The sequence below is a fragment of the Stigmatopora argus genome, chromosome 16, assembly GCF_051989625.1.
Source record: "Stigmatopora argus isolate UIUO_Sarg chromosome 16, RoL_Sarg_1.0, whole genome shotgun sequence".
In the NCBI taxonomy this organism is placed as follows: Eukaryota; Metazoa; Chordata; class Actinopteri; order Syngnathiformes; family Syngnathidae; genus Stigmatopora; species Stigmatopora argus.
Window position 1 is genome coordinate 181,592 of NC_135402.1, and position 24,737 is coordinate 206,328.

General features: G+C 49.9%; 2 protein-coding genes across 2 annotated transcripts in view; both read right to left on the reverse strand.

Annotated features, from left to right (window-relative positions):
- Positions 1-23,989, reverse strand: part of LOC144090516 (uncharacterized) — a 33,399-nt gene extending 9,410 nt beyond the window's left edge. The window contains exons 1-17 of the mRNA XM_077622046.1: positions 23,714-23,989; positions 20,582-20,611; positions 18,391-18,490; positions 17,751-17,868; positions 17,470-17,593; positions 17,177-17,250; positions 17,018-17,075; positions 16,639-16,668; positions 15,498-15,708; positions 6,021-15,074; positions 5,140-5,409; positions 4,948-5,038; positions 1,660-1,706; positions 1,454-1,532; positions 656-730; positions 355-574; positions 39-266 (exon numbers count right to left, since the gene is read on the reverse strand). Coding sequence (XP_077478172.1) covers positions 39-266; positions 355-574; positions 656-730; positions 1,454-1,532; positions 1,660-1,706; positions 4,948-5,038; positions 5,140-5,409; positions 6,021-15,074; positions 15,498-15,708; positions 16,639-16,668; positions 17,018-17,075; positions 17,177-17,250; positions 17,470-17,593; positions 17,751-17,868; positions 18,391-18,490; positions 20,582-20,611; positions 23,714-23,735 — 10,831 coding nt within the window. The 5' untranslated portion in view covers positions 23,736-23,989. The remainder of the gene's footprint in view (positions 1-38; positions 267-354; positions 575-655; positions 731-1,453; positions 1,533-1,659; positions 1,707-4,947; positions 5,039-5,139; positions 5,410-6,020; positions 15,075-15,497; positions 15,709-16,638; positions 16,669-17,017; positions 17,076-17,176; positions 17,251-17,469; positions 17,594-17,750; positions 17,869-18,390; positions 18,491-20,581; positions 20,612-23,713) is intronic.
- Positions 1,715-4,438, reverse strand: LOC144090782 (uncharacterized). Its single transcript, XM_077622577.1, has 3 exons — positions 4,237-4,438; positions 2,176-3,797; positions 1,715-2,051 (listed from the first exon to the last, which is right to left on the reverse strand). The coding sequence occupies exons 2-3, from the start codon at positions 3,725-3,727 to the stop codon at positions 2,011-2,013; spliced, it is 1,593 nt and encodes a 530-aa protein (XP_077478703.1). The 5' UTR covers positions 3,728-3,797; positions 4,237-4,438; the 3' UTR covers positions 1,715-2,010.
- Positions 23,990-24,737: the final 748 nt, after the last annotated feature.

The following is a 24,737-nucleotide window of genomic DNA, read 5'->3' on the forward strand; positions in this document are numbered from 1 at the left end:
CGGGATACGGTTGGCGGCGGTGGCGGCGGCGGGCGCACCTGTGATGGTAACCTTGGCGGACCACTTGGAAGTACCGTCCAGCACGCTCTGCTTGATGGCCTTCATCTGCTGCGAATGGAGGCTTTTGCTGATGGCAAAGACTTCCCTGATGAGTTCGAAGAGCTCCGGCTTGTTCCTTTCCCGGATCTTCATCCTGTCCTTCATGGCCATGATGATGTTCTGGGTGCGGTCCTCGGCCCCGTGTTTGGAGCTCTTTTCGGCGGCGCCTGAGGGCGGGGCGAAGAAGGCGGGCCTGAAATGCCAGCGGGGCGGCCGGTGGGTGGGTGGGCAAAGGACGACCGGCGGCTTACGCACGTTGGAGACAGTCGGCATTGAGCAGTTCCTGACACTTTTCGTGACACTTGACGCCGCACTCGGAGCAGCGCACGCCTTGTCGCGCGATGCCCCACAGGAGCCCCTCGCACTCGTAACAGTAGGTGGGCGTGGTGGCGGTCCACACCTCAAAGTTGTGCGGCGTGGTGCACGATATCGGGTAGATCAGCGCTTGAAGGCTCTTCTTGTAGACGTGCCTTTTCTGTTTGGGCGGAGCGAGAAGAACACAGTGGAGTCCATCGGAAAGAAAGAGCGACAGCCTTAATCCTTTGCGAGGACTCACCAGCTCCTCATCCTTGATGGAAGATCGCGCCGCCATCGCCGACGCCATGCCGGCCTTCCGAGCTTGGACCAGGGACTGAAGAGCGAGCGGGAAAGCGGAGTCAAGAGAAGGAATTTGCCAGTTTGGCAGAAACCAAAAACTTTTCAGAGAGCACCCACGACCAAGCCAAATGGTGCACCGTCACTAATAAAGACGCCAGTGCATGGAAAGAGGAAGGGCTGGTTGCCATTAGGGGTGGTGCTGGGATTCTGTCCAGGGCTCCAAAACTCAAGGTCCAAAGACCCAACTGAGTATAAAGGAACTAGTGAAAGGAGGATTACCACAAAGGGTTACTTAACTTACATTGGATACGGAGGAGGAGGAGGAGGAGGAGGAGGACTCATTGGCACCATACATTCAAACAGTGGGAAAGATGCATGCATTGGTTTGAATTTTGACGTCACACCCAAATCCAAAAGGGTGCAAACATTAGAGTTTGAGGCAAGTGCTCTTTTGCTTGGTTGGGTTTGTCCCAACTCCGCTAGATTCGAAAAACTTACCAGAGCCTGAGCAGGCAGAGAGAATGCATTCGAGAGAGTTGCGGGCGGGGAATAGTTTCAGGTTTAAGAGAGGAGGGAGAGAACAATTAGCCGCCGGCTTTCACATCGCAACAAAAAACAGTCAATAGATAGCCTGGCTCGTCGGAACAGAAAGATGGACCGACGGCAGAGACATCGAAGCGGGGCGTCGAAAAAAATAACAACATCGGGAAATCTTTCTGGAGAACAATAGAGAAGAGTGAAAAAAGTTTCCACTGACCACATCGCTAACCAAGGCGATGGGCTTCTTTTTCCGAAGGTCCGGCATGCTGTCGATCCCGTAAAGGCCCGGTCCGCCGCTGTTTGCGCACAAGAGAGACGGCGGCACGTGCCATACGTTAGTTGAGCATCGGGGCTTAGCCCGGAGGACAAACACGCAAGCAACGCAGACAAATAAATGATTGCACACCAGGCCATTTGTCTTACCCTGGTTTTAGCCCGGGCTGTCTGGCGTCGGGCTCCTCGTTGCAAACCTGCAAGATTGCAAATAAGAGCGTTCAGGCCATTAACAAACAGTAAGGCAAGTCGTTACTGAGACCAAAGGAGTCATGGGAAATATGACCAGCCAGTTTGGCCTTTCCCATTTCAAATGGAATAGCACAAATAAAAGGCAAAAGAAAGGACCCCAAACACGCTAACACAAACACCAGGCCATGTTTAATGACAAAGTAAATAAGACATTGATTGAGGTGACAAAAAGTGGACGAGGGGGAAAAAAAAATGGAATTAGACGGCACACAAATCAGCCTCCTTTGGCCACGTCTTATGTATATGAGCTCATGAAATTGGAGCAACCTTATTTTCTTCTCGTATCGTCTCTGTGAAGAAAGTGAGGAAAATCCCATTAGAGTGAATATCAATCCCAACTGCGGAGGACAAAGTCAACTTTCAATACTTTGTGCCTTTTAGGCCTCTCTTTAAATCCAAATCAAGCCATTTTACCTTTAGCATAGGTTTCTAGAGATAGGGCTCTTTCGGAAGATTGAGAGGCGCAAGACCCCTGAGAAGCCGTGGTGGACTGGGACGGCCTCTGTTCACTTTGCCTCTTTTCTCTCAGGATGCGCTGGAAATGAGCTATGCGGGCTCGATGGCCGCAATCACTGGCTTCTGCCGTCTTTTCCGCCACGTCGTCGCCGGGCATCGTGTCCGATGGTACTTGGCCCCGTGTGCCTCTGTGAGGAGAAGCCATTTCCAAAGTGGTCCCGCCTTCTTTGCTGCTAAAAATGTCCCTCGGGGTGGACGGCGCCTGCACGTGTTGCCACGCCGCGGCCAAAGCGCGGTCTTTGTCATCGGAGGAGGGCTCGCCGATGCCCCGAGTCGGGCCAGGCGGAGCGCCGTCCATGTTTGGACTTTCTGCGCGGGGCGGAGCGATCGGCCACTCCGTGGCCACGCCGTCTCTGTGCCACGTCAGGTCCGCGGATGACTGGGACGTAACCTCCCAAGGCTCCGAGTGGAAGGAGTCCGACCTCGTCAAAGCCCACTCGGGCGAGGGGCAGGGCGAGGGGCAGGGCGAAGGCCAGGGACTTTGCGCGGCTTTGCCCAAAGTTGCCACGTCAAACCCTATGGCGGGAGAAGGACAAAGCCGCCATGCGGATTCACCCTCCCCGGCAATGCCGCCGTCCGTCCAGTCCCCATCCAAGCTCTCCGCCGAGCCCATTTGGAGAGTGTCGCCGGAGGAGGAGCGGTCGTCGCGTGGCCAACGAGGCCCCGCGTCGCCGCCTCGGCGATCCGGCAACGGGGAGCAAGGAGGCCCGTCCTTTGCATTTGGACAGTGGTCCGTCCGGTCGCAAGCGCATCTCCGCGGGGAGGAACAGACGCTTGCCGAATCCTTCTCGTCCTTTCCCGCTCCTCCGTTCCTCCTCTTCAAACGGGGAGAAGGGGGCGGGGGATGAGACCAAAGGTGTTCGGAGGCAAAATGGGACTCCGGCGATATGAGGTGTTCGGAACTGGCATCGGGAAGGACGCTCTGGACGGGGGACGTCACGGCGTTCTGTCTCCCCAGGCTTCCTCGTCTGCTGCTCCTCGCCATTGGAGTAGCCGGATGGCAAGGTGGGGCGGCCGAAGCTCCGCAGTAGAGTTCCCCAATTTCCGTGAGCACCGCATCAACGCAACAAGACACTTGGTCCACCGAGCCTCGTACGGATGTCAAATAATGCTTCAGGTCTGAGATTTCCTCCTGGATATTATTTATGCCCTTCAGCTCTTTAAGGATATGATCCACTAGATGATTGGAACTTTTCTCCTTGTCCCCTTCATCCTCTTCAATACGGACGGGTGCCATCAGGTGAGGAGGTCCCACGGTATCCCGCTCGGCCGACACGGGCGACTCGAGAACGGGGCGGCGGTTCGGCCGCGCTGGGGAGGGGGACTCCCGGGAGCCGCGTCTGACGTCTCTTTGCGGGCCGGAGCTGGGTTTCGCCGATGGCGGAGGTGGTGGTCCAAGCGCGCTCGGGTGCTCTTGCTTTTGTCCGTCCGGCTGTCCTTTGGGGAACATGGTCTCCGTCAACGATTTACATTCGGCAGATACAAAATCCTTTGCCTCCCCGGCAATACATCTTCTGTGCCTGCCAATGTCAGAAGGGGGAAAAAATGCACAATGAACAAATGCACCAATTGAGATTTGAAAAAAATGAAAAGTTGTAGGAGATATTTTAGCGCGCAGTGTACATAGAGACGCCTGGCTAAGCAATGTCGCTTGCGCGCAGCTGCTTTGAGCCGTCTAATTGCAACGGAACCCGGCAATTAGAGGACACGTCAAATATCCCTTCTTGCCGCTATCTATGTCTTCTCCTAACTACACCAGCTGTTCCAACCATTTATGTTGATCACAATGACCGACCGGTCCAAGAAATTCTCATTTTCTTCCAGATTTGACAACGTGTTGGACATTCGACGAGAAAGGATTTGAACCATGGCTCCCCGCACACGGGCAGATGTGAATTGAACTCAACCATTGAAATGCTGATCTACAAATCAGAGACAAGTGAGAAACACAATTCTTACCTTGAAAAGGGAGAAGAAATGATGGCGAAGAAGGGGAATCCTCTTCATGGAATCCAATCCATCTCGTCAACGCCAGTAAACGTTTGTCTCCAATTTGATGTTGCGCCCGATTGAAGTCGTCGGAAGTGGATGGAATTTTCTACCGTTCGTACCACTGCCGCCGTGCCCAGTCAGACAAGCAGGGGAAGCGGGTGGCACGCGTGGCACGCGTGTCACGTGATCACGTTGCCAGCGCCACCCCTATCGTGCCCATTTTCTCTCTGCTTTTTTGCCACCGCTGGCAAGGCAAACGCCGTCTCAATTTCATGGAGTGAGTTTCACATTCCGTATAACCTACCTGGGTACCAGAATATAAATGATTTATGGATAGACACTAGTTGTTGTGGTTTTTCATTTCATTTGACGTCGTTTTAGCGGTAGTGGAGTTGAAAATGCCTTTTATTGGTCATTTTTGCAAGCCTGTCAAATCTCTTCAGCCGGCAAAAATGCCTTTCACATTTAGAATGAATTTCCCCATTGCACGCCCACCATTTGGGCAAAAGAAAGAGGGCGCGCCAGACAGGTGGAGCCTCCCCGTTTGGTCGGCATCGCTCGGCTGGCCGCGGCAACAATTTTCCCCCCGGCAAACAAACCCCAGACGGTCAAACGGCGGTGACTTGGGATACTTTGGGGAGAACACCGGCAAAAATAAAGAAAGAGTGTATGTCGTACCTCCCGGAGCTGGACCCTGACTTTATTGATGGCTTGCAACCAACGAAGTCTGGATGGGGAAATGGGTAAAGGTGCCCCCTGGTGGCGGAACCTGAAGCACGTGTAACAAGGAGACCGATTAAAGGACAAGTGACACTCGTTTCGGCTAACGTCTCGTGAATGGTCCGGGCGGCGGAAGAAAAGTGTGCCTACCTCTGACGTAGGGACGAGACTCTGTCCGTCGCCGCCGTGGGATGGGGCGAGCTCGGTCTGGCATCCGAGGACGGCGACGGCGAAGGGGCCGGCGCCGGCGCTGGCGCCGTCTGGCCCGCGGCGGATGGTCCGTTGGACGAGGGATAGAAAGTGGCGCTGTGGTAGGAATGGAAGGATTCTTCCACTTCGGACGCCCCGGCGCTTTCGCTCAGCTGAGAGCTGCTCTGACTCAGGTTTCCCGATGAGCCAAAGCGACTACTTTCCGTTGGACTAAATCAGTAAAACAAGGGAAATGAGCCAGGTCACACACCATTTGTTGGGCAAAAATCAAGACATTGGCATCATCGCCATCAACTATTTCTACCGCGCATTCTTGCCATTTCTAGGGTTTCCCATCACGTCTCGAGCCCAACTAGATGAGTGGGGGGGGGGGACCTTTTTCTAGACATTTTCCAAACATGTTCATTTTGGATTTCGAAAGACCATTGGTGACCCAATCCAGGAACTTTCAAACCAAGAGTGAATCCCCCACTCATCTAACCACAACGATGGCAGACCCTATTTTAATGGGGGTGTATTTCAAAAGGACGTGACGTAAAAACGTAGCAAACCTTGAAGGGAGATTGTGGCATGTTGGAAAAATATTACAATAGAAACATGGAAAATAGGTTAACATTTGCATTCATTACTGCAAATGCATGTTTTTTTCAACTTCAACTACAAATGCTAACCTAAACTTTTTGGAACAGCTACTACATAACTAATAGTTCAAATTCAACTAAAGCTAAATGGATTGACATTAGAAAAAGCAAAGAGAAAGTGTCAATTGGAGGAAGCACTAAATGTCAGCAAGGAAAGAATTTAGAATGCTTTTTACTAGCCTTTTTGTATTCAACAGTCTCCTCTTTGATTGGTTGTCCAACGGCTCGTCGTTGGTAGCACCTGAAGAAGGCTTTCTTTCTACAGGGATTTGGGGAGTAGCTTTTAAGGGCAAGGGTGCGGGGGAATGGTGTTGGGGGCTGCCGGAAACGCATATCTGGGGCTTGGCTACCTCATCTGTGCAACCTACCCATTCGGTTTTCGGAGCATCGGACGTGGCGCCGCTTTCCGCTCCACGCGTTCCGCCGCTCGAGGAGGAGGGCTTGCTAGCACGCTTCGGTTCAGACGTTACCACCGGAGAAGAGGTTTGCTTGGGCGGCTCCGCTTGCCAGGGAAAGCCAAATTTGGAGCCAAAGGACGCAGGGCTGGCACTTTTTTCTTCTTGAAATAAACCCCCAGACAAAGTCTTTAGTCCCGAAAAAAGAGAAGTGCCCGTTTCGGTTTGAGGAGCCGCGGGAGCGGGAGCGGAGGTCGTGGCCGCCGTAAAAAAAGATCCAAGAGATTTGGCGCCGTGGCGTTGTGCCGAAATGAAACCGAAGAGAGCCTTAGCTTGAGATGGCTCCTCCGCCGCCTCTTTTGCCAAGTGATCATCCGATGGAGCCGCATTGCCGCAAGTATTTCTTTGGACGCCGTGGTTATCTCGGCCCGCGGTTCGCTCCTCGGGGACGAGCACGTTTTCAACCAGGACCTTTTCCGTCACGGTTGACGTTTCCCTTTTTGCCTCGTCCGTTTCAGCGACGACTTCCCATGGAGTGGCGCCAGTCGTCGAGTCCGGACCAGCCGCCTCCGCTGACGGGACGGGACTCGATTTCTCATGAGCGCAATCCGCTGGTTTGGAGTCGAGCATTTCATTGGAATCGGCCAGGGTGCCGCTCGCCGCCGACTGCTCACTCGCGACCCATGGAGTGCCGTTGCTCTTTTGGGAGGGCTGGGCTTTCTGTCCCTGCCCCCCCGACGGCCCTCCCGTATCGGCGGAAAGCGATTTTCCCGTCTGCGGTCCGGCACTCTGCGAAGCCGGGCCTCCGAAAACTCCTCCGAGAAAAGAAGCACTCGGCCGTGCCGGCGCAGCGGCGCCTCCAAAGAGCCCGCCCAGTAAAGGAACATTTGGCTGGCCTGGGGTTTGCCCTCCCAAGATCCCAAAAAGTGAGCCTCCGGTGGTGGGTGGGTCGGACCGCTGATCGGAACCCTTAATGATGTTTCCCAGGAAATTTCCAGCCGAGGCGGGAGCCACCCTCTGACTGTTGGAACTTCCAAAAATACTTCCGAGGAGCGACGCTCCAGGTTGGCTCGGAGCAGCCGGGGGCACCGATCCTCCCGGTCCCGGTGTCTCTGGAGCGGCGGCAGCCGCCTCGCCAGGCGGTGTGGGTTTAAAAAGGGAGGAGACGAGGCCCGTCACCGTACCCCTTGAAGAATGATCCACAGATTTCTCTGCCGCTGGTGTCGGTCGTGGAACTTCAAGCGCAGGTGTGCTTACCGTTGCCTCCTTCTCATTTTTAGGTGGCATTTCATCTGGAGTGGAGCCATCTTTTGTGAGCTTCGCTCCTGCAGGTACGGCATCATCAACCGCTGCGGCTTCAGCTTCAACTGTTTGATCGCGACGGCGTTCCATGACACCATGTTTTTGGAGTACATTTTCTGCCATGTGATCTTTCTGCAATATTTCTGGCCGAGCTTTGCTTGGAGGGCCAATTCCAGGAGAAGCTAAAACGGCGTCATCTTCGCTCGCTGTTTTTTGTTCAAGAGAGGCACTTACGGTCGGTTCAGAAAGAGTAGTCATCTTCTTCCCATCATCTACATTTGGCAAACTTGCGCCGGGTAATGGAGGTAGGGTGGAAGATTCGGCTAACGCATCAGACTCCCGCGTGCTCGCTGATATTCCCGTAATACGTGTACTATTTTGAGGGACACGCATTTGTGTCGAAGCTTCGGCAACGGGTCCAGCCGATGCCCCGCTAGCCCGCGTCGCTGGGGACGGAGCCGTGGAAGCTCCGAATAGGCCAGCTAGCAAGGAGCCTCCTGCCTGGGAACCAGCGCTATGGGATGCGGAGCCAGAGCCACCAAATAAGCCTCCAATGAAGGATTCTCCCGCTTGAGGTCCCGCCGTCCCGCTGCTCTTTGTCGGGGCAGTTTGCGGAGTGGCTTTGCTCTGCTGACCTCCAAATAACCCACCGAGGAATGAGCCGCCAGGCTGAGAAGCAGCAGTTTGGGTTGAAGAGCCTCCAAAAACGGCTCCTAAAAGAGAACCTCCAGACTCCGACCCAGTTTGAGGGGAGGAATTTCCAAACACAGAAAATAGGCTATTAGATTGGGTGTCCCTGGGGCCCGATGATCCATACTTGTTCACTGTCGCTTTTGGACCTGTCTGGCTTTCACTGGCTTGACCGCTAGCCCCAGAAAATAAGGAAAGCAAGCCTTTCGCCGGCAGGTTTTCTGAAATGAATCCTGTTTTTGGAGCCGTCTGACCTGCTCCACTGACCATAGGCGAGGGGGGCTTAGCCGGTTGTGGCTCAAGGGGAACCACAACCTGGGGCGCAGTCTTAGCGATTGTTTCTGTCGATGTAGCCGTACCTTCACAAGTGGTTTCTTTGGAAGAAATGTCAACGCGCTGAACTTCTAATCTGGTATCGCTATCGACACCCTGGAGTTCTTTGGAATCTTTGTTTTCATGACCCCGTGAATCGTCATTTGAAACTTTATCCACGTCTTCTTGGAACAAAGTGCTTGAGAGCGAAAGACCAGGGGAAGATTTTGGTGGTGGTGGTGCTTTGCAAGCGGAGCTGATGGAAGGTGGAGATTGAGCCCTTGTGGCTGCAACAGAGTGTACGGGTTGATCGGAAGGCACAGCGACAGCGGTATTTGCGCCAGCTCCTGGTGTTGGAGAGGCATTGCTTGCACTAAACATGGACAAAAATGTTTTGCCGGTACCTTCGCTTGAAGTAGAAAGCCCACCTAATATCCCCCCTAGAACGGAGCTGGTGTTTTGACCTGGTGTTTGAGGCTGGCTTTTTGGTTGCGTTTGCACGCCCTGTTGCTGAGATCGCGCTTGAACTCCTCTTTGTTGTGTGGATGTGATTGTTGTTGTTGCTGCTGCTGCTGCTGCTCCTGCTGCTCCTGTTGTTGTTGGTTCAGCCGCTGGGGGAATGGGATCGCTAAATTTGGAAAACAGAGATTTTACCGGGTTTTGGGTTAAACCCGACGATCCGGAAACCATTCCCCCGAAAAAAGATCCTGACTGAGGTTGAGACTGTTGACTATTTGCGCCACCAAACATGGAAAAGAACCCCGCTGTCTGCCGATCTCTTGGAGGGCAAACTCCCTCTTGTGGAGTTCCAGCTTTTGGTTCAGGTTGAGGGGGGCGGCTCCCGGAGTGTGACTCTCCAAGCATGGCTAAAATACTCTTTCCCGGTGATTCCACTTTTGGCCGTTGGGGAGTGGCGTTTGGGGAATTTGAAGGCTGCGAGGGCTCACTTTTGCTCGCAGCTTGGATGGGACTCGAGCCACTTAACACGGATAAAAATCCTCTGCCCAACGACTCTTGTTGTGGAGCTGCTGGCGAAGCGCTTGTTTGGGGGGTGGCTGCAGACGATCCCGTTAAAATTTGACCGAGGGAAAATCCAAAGAGGCCACTAGAGGATTGGGAGATATTTTCTGCTTTGGTCTGTTCAGCAAGCGATGCGACTTTTGATTGGCTTGAAGAACTTCCACCGGCGTTAGAGGAGACTTCTTTTGGTTTTGGGCAGAGCGCTTCTTTTCCTGCTTCAGGCATACAACTTTGGTTCAGTGTCTGTTGTCTCTGGATTCCTTTAGGTTTAGCTGCGGTCGGCTTGGGTGCGTCCTTTTTCGGCGGGGTGGCAGAATCAATATTGAACAGGCTGCTGATTGATCCAAATAGATTTGCGACTCCTGTTGGCTCTTCATCTGGACCTCCACTTGCAACATTTCCAGTTTTGCTGCGCTGATTCGGAGACGGCTGCGAAAACATCTCTGGCTTTTGCTCGGGTCCCTCCATTCCCACCGCGGATTTGAGAAAGTTCACCAGTCCCGGCTGCTCGGGAGGCTTTTCGGCAGGCTTTTCGGCTACGGCTTTCGGCTCTTTTGCCAGTCCTTGAGGAGGACCATCTTTCATCCGGGATTCCCTTGATCCCAAAGGCACCGGAGAGGTCTCCGTCGGGGTCCGCCTCGGCAAGCTCGCTTTCTGTGAACTGGAATGAGTTTGTGCCGGGGGGCGCGCTACTTGATTTGTGCTTGAAAATGGAGCCATCATTCTTTCCTGTACATTTTTTGCCGGACTTGCAGCTTTACCATCTTCTGGGAGGATCTTTGGCTTGACCCTTTGAAAGCTAGATGAAGTCACATTTTTCGAAAGTTTGTCGGATGTGCCATCGGGTTCCCTCCGACTGGACGTCGAGACGCTGGCGGTGACGGATGCGACTGTGGGACCTTTGCCCACGAAAGAAGAGATGAGGGAAGAAATCTTCTCGACTCGACGGCCTGGCCGGGCTTCTACGGGCGCCACGCTCTTTCTCCACTCCTCTTCCGACACGTCCTCAACGTGCTTTATAGAAACACCGGTGGACGAACGGCGCCGTTGGCTGGGTCGATAACAGTCGTAAAGCACCTGCTGGTTCAACCCTCCGGTAGCAGCAGAGCTCAATGAAACGGCAACCTTTTGAGCCAGAAAGGATCTGTTTTCTTGGCTGTTCCACTCGGGGCCCCAATGGTCTTTAGCACGACAGGAAAGGTCCATGACATATTTGCCCCGGTCTTCTGGAATGACGTCCGCGCTCGCCCTTTGACCCACGCGAACTTTGTTTAACGTGTACGATGTGAAAGGTGCGCACTGGTGCCCCGGCGAGGCAAAAGAATTTTCAAACATCTGAGCAAATTGCTCCAGATTTAGGTTCATGATCTGGTTCCCTTTTCGAAAAGCTGCAGACAGGTCTAAGGGGCCATTGAGGAGATGGGACTCTTGGTCAGGCAGCCACAGCAGCTCATCCTCATTGTACAATGGAATCTTGAAGCCACACACTAAGACCATTTCGTCGAAAAGCAAGGCGCTGGGAAAGCTATCGCACGGCTGCGCATTTGCCCAAGAGTGGTCTTCAGGGGTACACACGTACACGTATTGGCCGTCCGCATCTGTCAGCAAGGCATAAATGTACTGGTGATCGGTGTAAACAAAGTAGCCGCAGTCCCCGTCTTCGGCGGGCCACCACATACCTTGCTCCAGGAGCGCAAGCCACTGCTGATACCATTCGCCGTCTTCGAGGTACAGGTGGTCGTCCGTCTCGAGATTGCCGTTCGAGGGCCAGCCGGCGGATTGCCCCTGGCTCAAATTGCACCGACTTGCTTGGATCCCGTTCGTATCCACTCCGTGCTGCCAGTTGGCCGAGTAAGACAAGGCGGGCGCAGTCTCCTCGTAGTAGCCTTCGTGGTATGCGATTCCGTTGGAGCTGCAAGTGCCGCTGTCGCCATCGTGCCATTTCTCCCACCTCGCGTTTTGTTTAGTGGTTAAATTCAACACTCCCTGTTTATCGGACGTATACTCCTCGTTCGCCAACTCTTCTACGTGGCTATTCCAACATTGCCGGGGGTAAGCACCGGCGCTCGCGCGTTGCTCCATCCCATCGTCGTAACAGATGTCGCCTTGCCACGTGGTGGAGGAAGGAAGAGGCCGATTGCTCTCGGGAGGACCGTGGCCGAAAGGAAAAGTTTGCCCCGACGATTTCTGGCGGCTCTGGCCGTAGCCCGACGAGTCCTCTCGTCGGAGTCGGGAATGTAACGATTCATTCTGGAACTCTTGCCAGATTGTACTTCCGCGGATCCAGTGGTTTTCATCATACGAGGGACTCCATTGATACGGAGAAAGTTGGCCGCTGGAGTTTTGGCCGGGCGATACACACACCGAGGGCAGGCTGCCGCAAACGGAGGGCTCCGTCTTCTCCCACCAGGAATCGCCACCGGAAGAGTCCGAGAAATACAACTGAGGTAAATTGCCCGTGCTCAACGAGGAGTAGCTTGCGTGCTGGAGTGACCTGGCAAAAGTCGCCGTGGTTCTTAAATCCAAACTGTCGCGGTCGATGGACACGGGTGCACTTTGGAAATCATGTCTGCTCCGTCCTGGAGCCAGAGGAGGTGGGCCGCTAGTTTGGCTGCCCGCTCTCCCGCCACGGGTCGCCGGTCGCGACGAAAGATGCGACTCTTCGGTGCGCCGGCCCGACGTATCCAGGTACGAACAAGAAACAGATTCCGTGGGGGCAGGTTTGTTTTCGGGACCGGGAAAGGCATTCGGCCGGGTATTTTGCGGAGTCTTCTTATGGTCCATGGAGCTTGGTGGGCATTTGTTAAAATGGGTCAGTGCCGGATTTTGCACAACTGCATAACTAGGACTGTTTTGACACAAGGGGCACTCTATTGGCGCCTGGCTGTCTTTTCGATGATCCTCGGAGCTTTCTCTGAACTTGCTTAGCAAACCAGAGAGCATTTTAGATGGATTTGCTGTCATTTTCTCTTCTAGATGAATGGGATAATTTGCCACATCAATCCGTGGCCGTGTATCGCTAACACTTTTGGGTTGTTGGACAACATTGCCTTCTCTGGAAGACTCCGACAGTCTCTGAGAGGCACCGGCGAGAGAATTCTCTTCTGAGCAAACTCCCGATTGACCCCGTTCAGACGTCCGAAAGTTCCCCTCTTGGCTTTTACGAGGGTCGAACACACCTGGGACAATTTGGCGAGGTGGGGTTGCCGAGGGCTCCGGTGCGCTTGTGCCGTCAGCAGAGGCAAACTTAAAAAGACCCGAAAGAAGAGCACCCGATTTGGGTGGAGATTCCTTAAGCGGAACCGTCTGCTGTCGATAAAACTTTCGTTTACTTGTATCCTGTTGGATCACGCGACCGGGTACCTCTGCAGCTGCAATGCTTTTGCTCGGCCGCTCGTCAGGCGGGGCGCGCTGCCGCGTGTTGTTTGGCGGCTCACCGCTGGACTCAAAGGTTCCTACTTGCCTCGCTTGAGGGGGGACGGTAGCGGAGTCCTCGGGGGCGTTTGCTTTAAAAAGCCCAGAGAAAAAACTTTGATGTGGAGCTTGCCGTTGCATCGGAGTTGGATTCGGTTGAGGTAAACTGGGTGACATTTTCTGGTTGTGAACACGAGGGCTAAGAACAGTACTCGGCTCTGAGCCAGGGGTATCAGGCGCGGGATGAAATATGCTAGAGAACCATCCCTTTTCTGTGTTTTGCTGCGGCACGGCAGGCCGTTGCTGAAAGACACCGGGCATCACGTGAGTCGATTGATGTTGCGATTGCGCCGCATTTGTTGTCTTTCCATCTTCACTGGAGGCAAATTTGAAAAATCCTGACAAGAAACCCTCAGCTTTTGCTTGTGGCTGAGTGGAGACGTTTTCAGAAGACGGCGAAGGCACTTTATGGGATGACGGATCCTTCCACCTGTTCTGAGATCCCGGCTCTTCAAATGAACCAAATATGGGATATACTGCAACGGGTGCCACGGGTTCCTGAGGTATGTTGGGGGGGAAAGGGGTGATGAGTGAACCAATTGACTTTTTCAGGCTAGATAAGTTGCCACTATCCGCTCTTGCGGCGCCGCCAGCATTGTCGGGCTTTGCCGATCCGGCTGTAGATGCTGCGCTTTCCTTTGTTCCTTTGACAACAACGCTAGTCTTACCAAATTGGGACTCGCCACCACGATGATCCGTTAGCCTTGGCTCCTTATTTTTTTCACTGGAATTCTTCACCTCTCTTGAGGGAAACAGCTTTAGGGGATTTAACTTTCCTAAAACAGAGTCGCCCTGAGGATCGGCTCCAAAGTCCAACTCTTGGCCCGTTCTACCCAAAGCGCGTGCGTCCGTTTCACTTCCAATCTTTGCCCGGGACGGCGTTGGCGAAGGCAGTCTGAAGACATTTCCAGGTGCCGCTTCCACGGGAGAAACGACCGCTACCGGAGCAGAGCTTTTTGATTTAGGAATAAAGGACAAGAGTTTGGTGATGCCAGACTGCGGCGGCAGTTCAGAGGATGACGTTCGATCGGCGACGGGCTGCTCGAACCCTGGAGCGACTCGGTCTGTGAGATTGTTGAAGAAGGAGTTCATGGCGTTTCGCACGCCTAAAATTCCTGGGGTAACGTGCGACTGACTCTCTCCCGCTAGAGGATCCCTCAAACTCTCGTGCTCCTCTCCGGCATCTGTTTTGTTGCTTCCTTGAGACGATAGCCTTGATTTACTGGGATGAGGAAGAGAGGCGTACTTGCTAATTTCCTCTTCTTTCTCTGCAAGGTATTCCGAAACGGTTTCCACGAGACACTGCAGCTCGTCCATGGGGTCGACGTACTCTTCCACGGGTTCTTCTACGGGGGACAGTGCCGCTTCGGGGACCCGTCCCCCAGTTCTGGCTCTTCTGCACTTTTCCCGACAGCCCCGTGAATTGTCCACGTAGCCGTCATAAGGGAAGGTTCCATCTCGGGCGCGTCTCGTAATCACCGCGGAAACGTCTTCTGCGGAAAAGTCATGGGCGTCTTGGCCTACTCCGAAGGAAGCGTGACGGTCGTCCCCGGAATAGGCCGACTCCAAATCGCACGGCCATTGCGTGCTTGCATCTTGCTCGTTCTTGTAAGCCAAATAATTTTCCAAGGTGACATCCAGTTCATTTTTAGCCCACATCCTTGTCTTATAGAGAAGACCACTGTCACTGTCCCGCTGCCTAGCCGGCCACTCTGACATCTGAAAGCTAAAGCGAGCCCCTCTTTTCCCACAGGGCACTCCAGTGCCTTGGTTCTCTCCATGTCTCTCCCCCTGGAATAAAGCCCCCGCTTCCCCGACGAGCTTCTTTCTCCGCCGATCGATGGTGTCGTAGCCTTCGGGATAGAGTACGGGCAAAGAAGAAACTTGTCGGGTATTTTGAAGGTCGTTGCGAGCGTTCTCTTGTCGATCCTCCAAAAAGTCACTCCGTTGAAGCTGTCCTGGCCTTCTGTATTGGCTTTCCCAATCTTCCCTTTCGGAATCTACCGGTATAATTCTGACTCTTCCCTTTTCATTGAACGATCTAATTCGGTTTAGCGTGGTGACGTTTTAAGGAGGTGAGCACGTGGGGGAAAGACGTAGAGGATCAAGGAGATGAAGAAGGAAAGGAGAAAAGAAACAAGCAAGCAAACCAAACATGTTCATCAGGGTGCAAATGAAAGAAAAAACGGAAGCGTTGGACTGAAACAATAGTCACAAAGAGCCCAATGTATTAAACAAACATTAGAATAAATGCCAACGTAAAACTCCACCAATGGGTTCAGCGAGTTGCACAGGCTACCATTCACCCCGGTGGATTTCAGGGCATTGCGGTTAACGTACATTTACTGCATGTCTCCTTTGTATGACCATCACATAGTAGTACCGCTAAACCTTGGTGGGTGCGGTTTCTAGTCGAGCCAGCCTTCTAGTTTGTTTGTAAATGAAAATATTTGAGAAAGCCTACCTGCTTCTTTGGTCTCGGTATTCCAGTTCTAAACTGCGGAGGGAGCCGGCGCACGAGTCCGGAAGGCGATGCGGCCGAGGGCCCACGGGATACTGATGCGCGGACGAGTTGGGCTGAGCTGTTGTATGGTAACGCGGCGGTAAACTATTACTCGTCTCACTGCGGTAGTCGCTGTCCCGGTCATCCACGGCGCTGTCCTGGTCCTCCAAAGCTGCAACCAAAGGAAATTGCACTTGCTAATCTTTTATCCTCAGATTCGAATCATCGGAGAAAAAAAAAATAAAAGAGAATGCATCCTTTAAAAGGAGATGAAGCTAGCATATTTATTTGAATTGACCCCGCGGCTTGAAGTACAAGCCAAACGCAAAAGATTGTTTGTCAATACGTGCGAGCGACGGATCCATCTCCCGCGTTTCTCGACTTGAATAGGCTCCATCTTAACGGGGACCCGGAAAAGGACACGGGATATAAAAATGGGTCAATAGATGGAAATAGAATTCAAGGAAGACATTAGAACATTCGTACACTAGTATCGCTAGTTTGGACACAAAGTGGGGAAAAGGGGTGCAAAGGGAAATCACTTTTACTGCGTTGGGAATATAAAAGCCCCATGACAGGTTTTCTTGATATCAAAACAAACCAAGACAAACGTATCCAAATTTCCACTGCGTATGTGAAAGTTATCCTTTGGAACTTAGTTTTAACAAAATGATTGTGCTTGCGCAGATCTGCACACCGACACACTTGTACCCGATTGTCTTCTGAATGAACTATAGGTTGAATCCAAACACACAATTTTTGCAATGTTAAAGTACTTCAGCAGTATTGGTGGTATTTCCAGACCAAATTCAAGTCAAATCCAAAGATATTGGACAATCTGCAGGTCATTGAAACCACTTTGTGGGCTGCCTATTTTGAGCTCCCCTCTCAAAATGGCTGTATTGGGGTTGTTTTTAGCTGGAAGAATAGAGGATTTATCTTGTTTTGGGTTTGATATCACAAAAACTATATTCGGAGCAAAGGTGTGTCAATTTCTTCATCTCAAATCTCTACGGACAAACGCTTTCGGGGAATATGGAAGGACGGCACGGCACGTATTGGACGCTGAGGATTGACCGGGAAAAGTGTCGGTTTTACATACTGAGTGAGTCAGCCCATCCGAAATAGTTGCCTGGTAAAGGTTCAAATATAACAGGTGAATTCAAGTTGGTAGGTAGAAGGAGAAAAAAAATCAATAGGGTTAGGCATCTTTTTTTTTGCTTTTTTACTCTAAATACAAGAATTGGGAATAGCCACCAACAACTGTAGAAATGTCTGCGACCAAACAGACATGCAAACAAAGCTTTGAGACTGTTATGAGGTTGACGCAGTTCGGACTGAATCCGTTTATAGTCATAACAATGTTATTTCTGCGGGTTTCTCTATAATGCACCAACCGTATATGCACGCCAAAAGCCTGTGCTACAAGAAAAAATTGGAATCAAGACTCCATCTGGAGGCTAAATGTAGAAATGACTTACAGCACTGGGAAGCTGTGGGGGGCAATTTATGACTGTCCACGTCGTCCAGAGGAGAATACTGTTTACGAGAAAAACACAAAATCAAGACCTTTGTGAGTACCAAACTACATTTGGGCCATGATTTATTACAATTCATAAAGCTACATGAAATGTCATTACCTCGTTAAGGATTTCCATGGAATTGATTCGTTCCAGTTTGTCTGTCCAGTACTGTGCCTCATTTTCTGGAATATCTGGTTGGAGGAAAAAATAAATAAAATAAATCACAAAAAGAGGGGAGCCCGTTCAACCCTTAAGCCCCCTGCCTCCCATAGACATACATATCTTTATTTATGGACTGACAATGAGTGTCAACATTTCATTTTCCAGAGGAGAAAGGTCCAAAAGTGCCTTGGCCGGCCAGAGACTGACGGAAGAAATGTACCAAGAGCAGAAAAAGAGGACCCCCTCACCAAAAGGCAGCTCAAAGCGCGTGTCCAGTAAGAGTCGATGAGGGGTGGGGTTTTTGGTGCCGTAGATCTCGTCCGCTTTCATCAGGACCTCGGCATCCAGTAGATGCCACTCGCCTTGGCCCTCCTGCAATGAGTCAAGTCAACCGTTGGCGCCTACTGTGACAGAAATACATTGCCTACAAGTCTGAAATGTCATACGTAACGATACTGCGCTACACAGACGTCTATGGCAGCGAACATTACTTTTGGAGAGGAAAAGCGACATTGGCGTGCGTTCTGACCTTCTCCGACTGATGAATATGCTTTAAAGGCATCCAGGCCGTCCCCACCATGGTGTCCCAGATGAGGCCTTTGTTCCAGACCTCAACGATGAGGCCGAGACCCGACCGATTGATCTCACTGTGGAAGACAACAAGATTTTACTCCTAGGGAAAAAAAGGCAAAGTTGGATAGGAGCCCGCCTTCTGCCAGCAAAGCGCTCTCAGACTAATCTAGTCGGCCTCGTTTTAGATCGGCCGACGATTCAAAGGCCCGAACGACGGTCTGACGACGGCAGCGATGAAATTGGACATTCGTTTTTGAAAGGGAGCCACATGAAAAGGACATTTGCACACTCATCTGTGGGCCAATCAAAAAGGAGATGAGAGATAGGCCAATTCATCAAAGTGACCGGCTCAGAGTTTCCATGGTGTCCAGGTGCGGAGATAAAGGCTTTTTTTTCACTCAAACGAGACCGCCGAATAAATCAGTGGCGTAATGAGACTCATTGGAATTGGCAGATTTCATTTAGACAAACAAAACAGCTCTCGTTCAATCGCCATTTGGCGGTCATCAATTCTCTTTACGTGCATTACATGTACTATATCCAGTTGAGTATCTTCTAAGGAGCACTTGGATATACACACACACACACATACTTACAACATGAAATCTTGTTCCCAGCAAGGCTGAGCTCCACGCACAGTGATGGTCGTGCTTTTGACATTCTGCACCTTCAGCGTCACGTACGTGTTGAATTTGTCTGAAAGAAAAATGGAGAGGATTACTCGGCCACTGCTCTGAAAGCTGCACCACTTGGATTCTTCATTCAATGGCCCTCAAAATTCGAGACGTGAAAGAAACGCGTCCCATTCTAGATGAGTCATTCATTCATTTTAACCCGTGCCCTTGCACTCGCGACTTGTTGCCTCGCCATTAAAGGTCAAAGCAAAATCGGGTGCGGTAGGGCAGTGGGTGGGGGGTGCTGCAAATCCCATAGATACGCGGAGCTCCCGTTCCATGCTTCCAACCACAGACAAAAGCCCCGATTCATAGTGACAGTTGGCCTTTTCCCCGCCGGATAAAATAACCTTCATGCTCGGGAAGCGCAGTCCCTCGGGTCGTAGTACTATTGGCAAACGGCTAGAAAAGTCTGCGGCAGCCGTCAACTAGGGGCGATTGAGACCGCGTGTACGCTCGTCTGGTAACCGTCCTATAACAAAGAGGAGGAACAAAAGTCAACCAATCCGGCAGAGTGCTGAGGGAGCAGATGCATTTTGGTATCACTTTTGCTGGTGCGGGACCTAGCATGCGCTGGATTTCTCAGCAGGGAAGCAGAGCTATTCTGTGGCGAAAGGGCAGCAAAGAGAAGACCAAAGAAAGTACACCATTGGAAAGGAGCCGGCTCTCATGAGACGCCTATCGTTAGCCACGCCTGGGCCGGTGATTAGGATCAAGAAATGGGATGTATGGATGAGATAAGCTCCGCTTCCTAGCCGTGGGGATCCATGACCGGTGCTGTCCACTCTCGGTTAGCTGTGGCAATCACAAACAGCGCCACGATGGACAAAAGCCAGGGCCGTCTGTCCACTCCAGTGTAGAGCGTCGTTGATCAAGATGCCTTTTGACAGGCCGGGGTTTCTTGCTTTCCGGAGAGACGCAACAAGTCTCTCTCCTAAGTTAACGCTCCATATTCAACAGCTCAAAATCTATACAATCGTCATTGACCTCGACAAGTTACTGTTAAAAAAATGGTGTTGGCTTTATTCTTGATTAATTACATTTTGAAGTTGATGAGATGTACGTAGATGGCTGACAACTATTATTAACACACAGACAGGATCAGGCATCTTCCTCTATTGTTGATCAAAGTGTTTTTGTTGTTGTTGTTGTTGCTGCTGCTGCTTTTGCCCAGGAAAACTCAGAACGTCGGAAGATTGACATTTTGAATTGTGACCGCTATTCTAACTCGCTTTCCCGGTGAATGTATCATTCTGCAGTCTGGTTAAAAACATTGACAAAGGCCGCAACAGAAATTCTCTTCTTATCGAGCTCCGGCTTCCTGAGGCAGCGAGTGGGAAAGCTTACGTGGCGGCGTATCCAAGGTCACTTGGACTGAGACGCATTCCCCAGGAGAGTGTGGATCCAAACTGAGGTGGAGTTGAAGGTGGGCAAAGGCAAATAGCATACAGAAAAGCCCCACAAATGTTCAGTGCTTACAGTGTACTAGAAAAATAAAAAGAAACCAGAACAGGACTATAAGCCGCTTCTAGGCTCAGTTGTTTCGATCCAATTCCCTCCCCTCTCGTTTTCTCTTGGTTCTAAGCTCTACGTGGGGTTCACACTAATCAATGGCAGGAAAGTTTTGAAGGTGGAAATGAATGTTTCCATCGTGTATATTTACTCCAACAGAGCTGTATAGACTTTCTATATCCACAGGCTTTGTGTTTGGTTAGGTGAATTATCCACAATGTTTGCTTTGGGGCAGGTGCTACTACACGTGCCGCCGTCCGGGCCACGGAAAGAGCCGACCGACTAAAAAGGCACGCGTGACTTACGCCAGGGCGTTATTAAAACGGTCCCTGTGAAGTCCCGCCACCCCGTCGGCCGGGCCGGTCAGAGCCGCTGAGGTAAGGATTAAAAGCTTCTAGCGGGTGTGAAGTTCAAACAAGGGATCGACATGAAGGAGAGAGCCCCTGGATTTGGACTGATCCGCCAACGATCTTAAGTCAAGTGCACGCGCCGACACGGAAGCTTCATCCTACTTGGCTCACATTTCACCCGGAACACCACTTTGGAGCTCACGCGAAGCGCGAAAATGTAAAGTAAGAGGAAGATTGGAGAGAGTACTCACCCGAAGGTCCTTCGAGCTTGGCTTTTTTCACTGCAAATAAAGAGTGCAAAAGAGAGGTGGTTAAAGACCCTTATCATATGATATTTTCTTAATATCGCCACTTCAACAAATTAAGAATCCTAGTTGCAGTCAGTCAAACACGGACGAGAAGGACAAAGACAAATGTCCTCCTACGCGGCAGGAACGTGACAAGACTAAATAGCCGCGCTAATATTTGCATAGACTTAAGACGCGTGACACAACAGGTTGTTTTCCGGCCCGAATAACGTCAGATGCAATTGTCATGGAAGCCTGACATTGGTCATCCATATTCAAACAAAGGAGTCGTGCCTCGTGACACACCATTACACAGAAAGTAGATAAACAGTGAGAAAGAAAAAAAGGAAAAAAGAAAAAAAGAAAAGAACAGGCGCATGACATCATTGTCACTCAATGTGCACATAAACATTCAAATGTTTTCAAAGAAGTTCTATTCTTGAATTACTCATTGTTTCCCGATACCGTACTATTTTTAACTGACGTTTAGCTTGGCACCCAGGCAGGTTACAAAAGCTTCTTTTCTTGTTGTTTTAACCTCTTCAGCTGCTTAGACACGAAGAATGATACATTTCAGGCTCAAATAGTTTCAATGTACCACATGGGAGTTTGGCGTACTACCATCGCGGTCGTTGATATTGTGCCGAGGGGGGGAAGAAGGATTGGATAAGAGTCTGATCAGGCAAGGCTGAGAGTGCAAACGACGCTGCTAATGTGCCAGTGAAAACCGTGGATGGGCGCTCAGAATGGGCTCCAAACTAAAGATAGGTATTTAGTATTTACTTCGAGAGACCTGTCGTCAATAGTCTTGGGAGGATTAGTGCATCAGAAAAATGACAATTCTGTTGTGGCCTAGTCCCAAAAAGAATCCCATATACTACTATGTTGCCGTTAGGTTACAGGACAGGTGGGCTAGAAAATGAATGGGCCTGGCCATCTTGATTCCTTTGGTGCAGCCAAGGGACAATATTTGTGGGATTGTCAAGTGCTTTCGAGGGGATTAATTGTGATTGCTGTGGCAGTGTTGGGGCAAATATAACCTACTAAACCTCTGGAGCCTTAGCTGGCAGATGGGCTAAAAGTGGTTGATGGAGGAGGAACAAATTGCACATATTTCAATGCACTGGAACCGCCCTGCTCAGCTAGCTCAAAATCTAGGGCATTTCAATGTTATGCAATCGCCAAAACAGATCCGCAAAGATGTAATTTCAGGTTGGTTTTTTTCCCCGAGGAAAACCTAGCAAAAAATAAAGAAAGAAAGAAACACTTTTAGTTTTACTGTCAGTGCAGTAGACAAGCTGAGCTGTGGCCATTTAGCATTATTTGCACAATCTTATTTCACGGAGGCCCGAGGACAAGAAAGTGCCGGGCAATAATGCTGGAAACCGATGATTATCGTGGCGTGCGTGTGTGCGTGCGGCCGCCGTGGATCAACCCGGGTCACATTTGCTGCTATTACAAGGCGCTTTATTTTAACTGCTCCTACTACCACTGTATATAAGAATAATTACAATTTTGGCTGGGTCGTTTGAAAATGATCTCAGAAAGCAAAAACATTTCCGTGACAAAAAAATAGGGATTATGGTTTACTTGCAGAACAGCAGCAAACAGGAAGTGACATTATAGTCTCTAATTCGCGCGTGCAGAAGCGCACTTCCGCTGGTGATGTTGGCTTTGATCGGGGAGAGAGACAGAGAGCGAGAGAGAGAGACAGAGAGAGAGAGAAAGAGAGAGAGAAACAGATGGTCAGGGGATTAGAGCCACAATCACTAAGCGCTCTCCCTGACTCAATGTTTGGTTCTCACACAATTCCACTACGCTGATGCTCTTCGTATTAAACCGCTCTGAATATAGTAGATTCAATGTAGTATTTTGCTTGAACTTTGCAGCATATAGTATGTATGTCACTACTTCAGAAATATGATTTAAACTCAAGGAATGCTCTGGCCATAGCATTTTAGCTGTGAAATGACATTGAGAAGAAATCATTTCACAATTTCATTGAATGACTGCTGTTTTCTTTTTGGGCATTGAGCAAAAACCCACAATTACAGGCAAAAGGCGGGAGGATTTTAGCATGCCGTGTCCCCGAATAAACAAAGGTCAACGAGTCGTCCGCAAGGGCCGTAAGAGCACAATTTGAAGGGGTCTCGGACTCGTCGCCGAGGCAGAACGCGGACGCCAACATCTGAGCCCGTCTCACCCACAAGTCCACTTTTTGCGGCGTAAAGCCCTCGCGTGATGAGACATCGCCATGGAGATGGAGCATCTTGACTATCAATACATGAGCGACATCCATTTGCCAAGCTGTCGTTATGGAGCAATGAGTCACCATGTCAGCTAATCACGCTGCCACGGCGCAATCTTTCCTCTCATTCCACTTGAGTCGGTCGCCTCGCTCGCCCTACCTTCAATTTGCACTTAACGAGAATTCAACTCGTGAGTAGGTCCCTCAAAAAAATACCCATTTTGAAGAAGGAAAGAAAAAGGATGGTCACACAAATTGAAACCTTTGATCTCGAAAATATAATTAATTACCCTTAATATTACCACTAATTATTATTTTTATTTATCAGAAAATTGGGGGTTGCTTTCCAACAGCAAAGTGGGCTACGTGTAAATGATATTTCATTTGCACAAGCTTTGCTTACTTTATTACTTGACTTTCAGTCCAGGTGGGTTTTCAGCTAATAGACATGACGTAGCAACTTGTCTGATAGCAACCTCCTTGATTACTTTGACATACTTATCGTTAACGATAACACATGCAGTTGTGGATTTCAAAAATTACTTTTAAAAGTATTCAAAATAAAATTGACGGAAGTGTTTGTTTTTATTCGGATAAATCTGTGAACACAACAACAAGAAGACAACGTGTAAAACTAAGAGCCTTTGATAGTACCAACTACCTACAACTACTAAAAACCTTTGATAGCACCGACTACCTTTTAGCTAGTGACATGATGAATACTGTCATTCTTATAGAATGAATACTTCCAGAGCTTCTTACGCGTATCATTTTAGGACGTGCGCTTTTCTGGGTACACTATACTTGGTCTATTTTCAGTTTAATGAAATTAGTAAGGCAAAACTTACCTTTGACGCAAAGTAGCGACATTGGCAATGCGCTTTCAGCAACAATCCAATAGTTTCACTCACGTCGCCAAAAAACAACAACAACCCCAGACGCGTAATAGAAGTTTAACAGGTGCGGTAACATGGCACTCAGTCGCTTAACTCATTCTCGTCATTGCTTTCTATCTCTGAAAAAAATGAAAAGTGCCTTTCCGAGACATAACTAAAGCGATATGCCGTGATATCAAAAAAGAGGTTTTCAGCTGTCCGTCTCGGTCACTCCAACCTGAGCAAACAGTGGGCGGGTGAAAGCGCTTGAGACCGACGTAACGAACGTCTCTTTTGACCAATGTAAACCCAGGATTTGCAAAAGGGCGCGGTTATGTCGTTATAATCTGACCAATGAACCGGGGGGAGATAACGGGTTGGAAACAGGTGACGGGGCTTCAATAAGTGTGCAACAAATGCGGATTTACGTCCACCCAACCTATTTAACTGTCACTTTTTCAAAAACAGGGTAAACTACGATACACCAATTTGCCTATCGTCCAGGCATTGGTGTGGAAGATGCTACCACCTACCCGATGCACAGGTCTTTCACACCTGGATGTATATATTATATGTATATGTATACGTACACGTATATGTATACGTATATGTATATGTATCTATCTATATATATATATATATATGTATATATACATATATATATATATACATACATATACATACACATATATATGTATGTATATATATGTATATATATACATATACATATATACATATATATACACACATGTATATATACATATGCATATATATACATATATACATATACATATATATCAGCAACACACTTATTTATTTATATATTTATTCATGTATTTATTTATTAACCTACTTGTATTTATATATTTATTAACTTGCTTATTACCTATCTATTTATGTCTAAAATGCATTTCCTATTTCTGCATCCTCACCCTCTTGCTACTGTGACAACGAATACGGAATGAATAAAGTTATCCAATCCAATCACACTCCCAAC

Bases quoted from the DNA above. Each gene is read 5' to 3' on its own strand.
- LOC144090782 (XM_077622577.1), bottom strand. From the start codon at position 3,727: ATGTTCCCCAAAGGACAGCCGGACGGACAAAAGCAAGAGCACCCGAGC. The intron at 2,052-2,175 runs GTAAAATGGCTT...CTTTCTTCACAG, and splicing joins TCTAGAAACCTATGCTAAAG to AGACGATACGAGAAGAAAAT.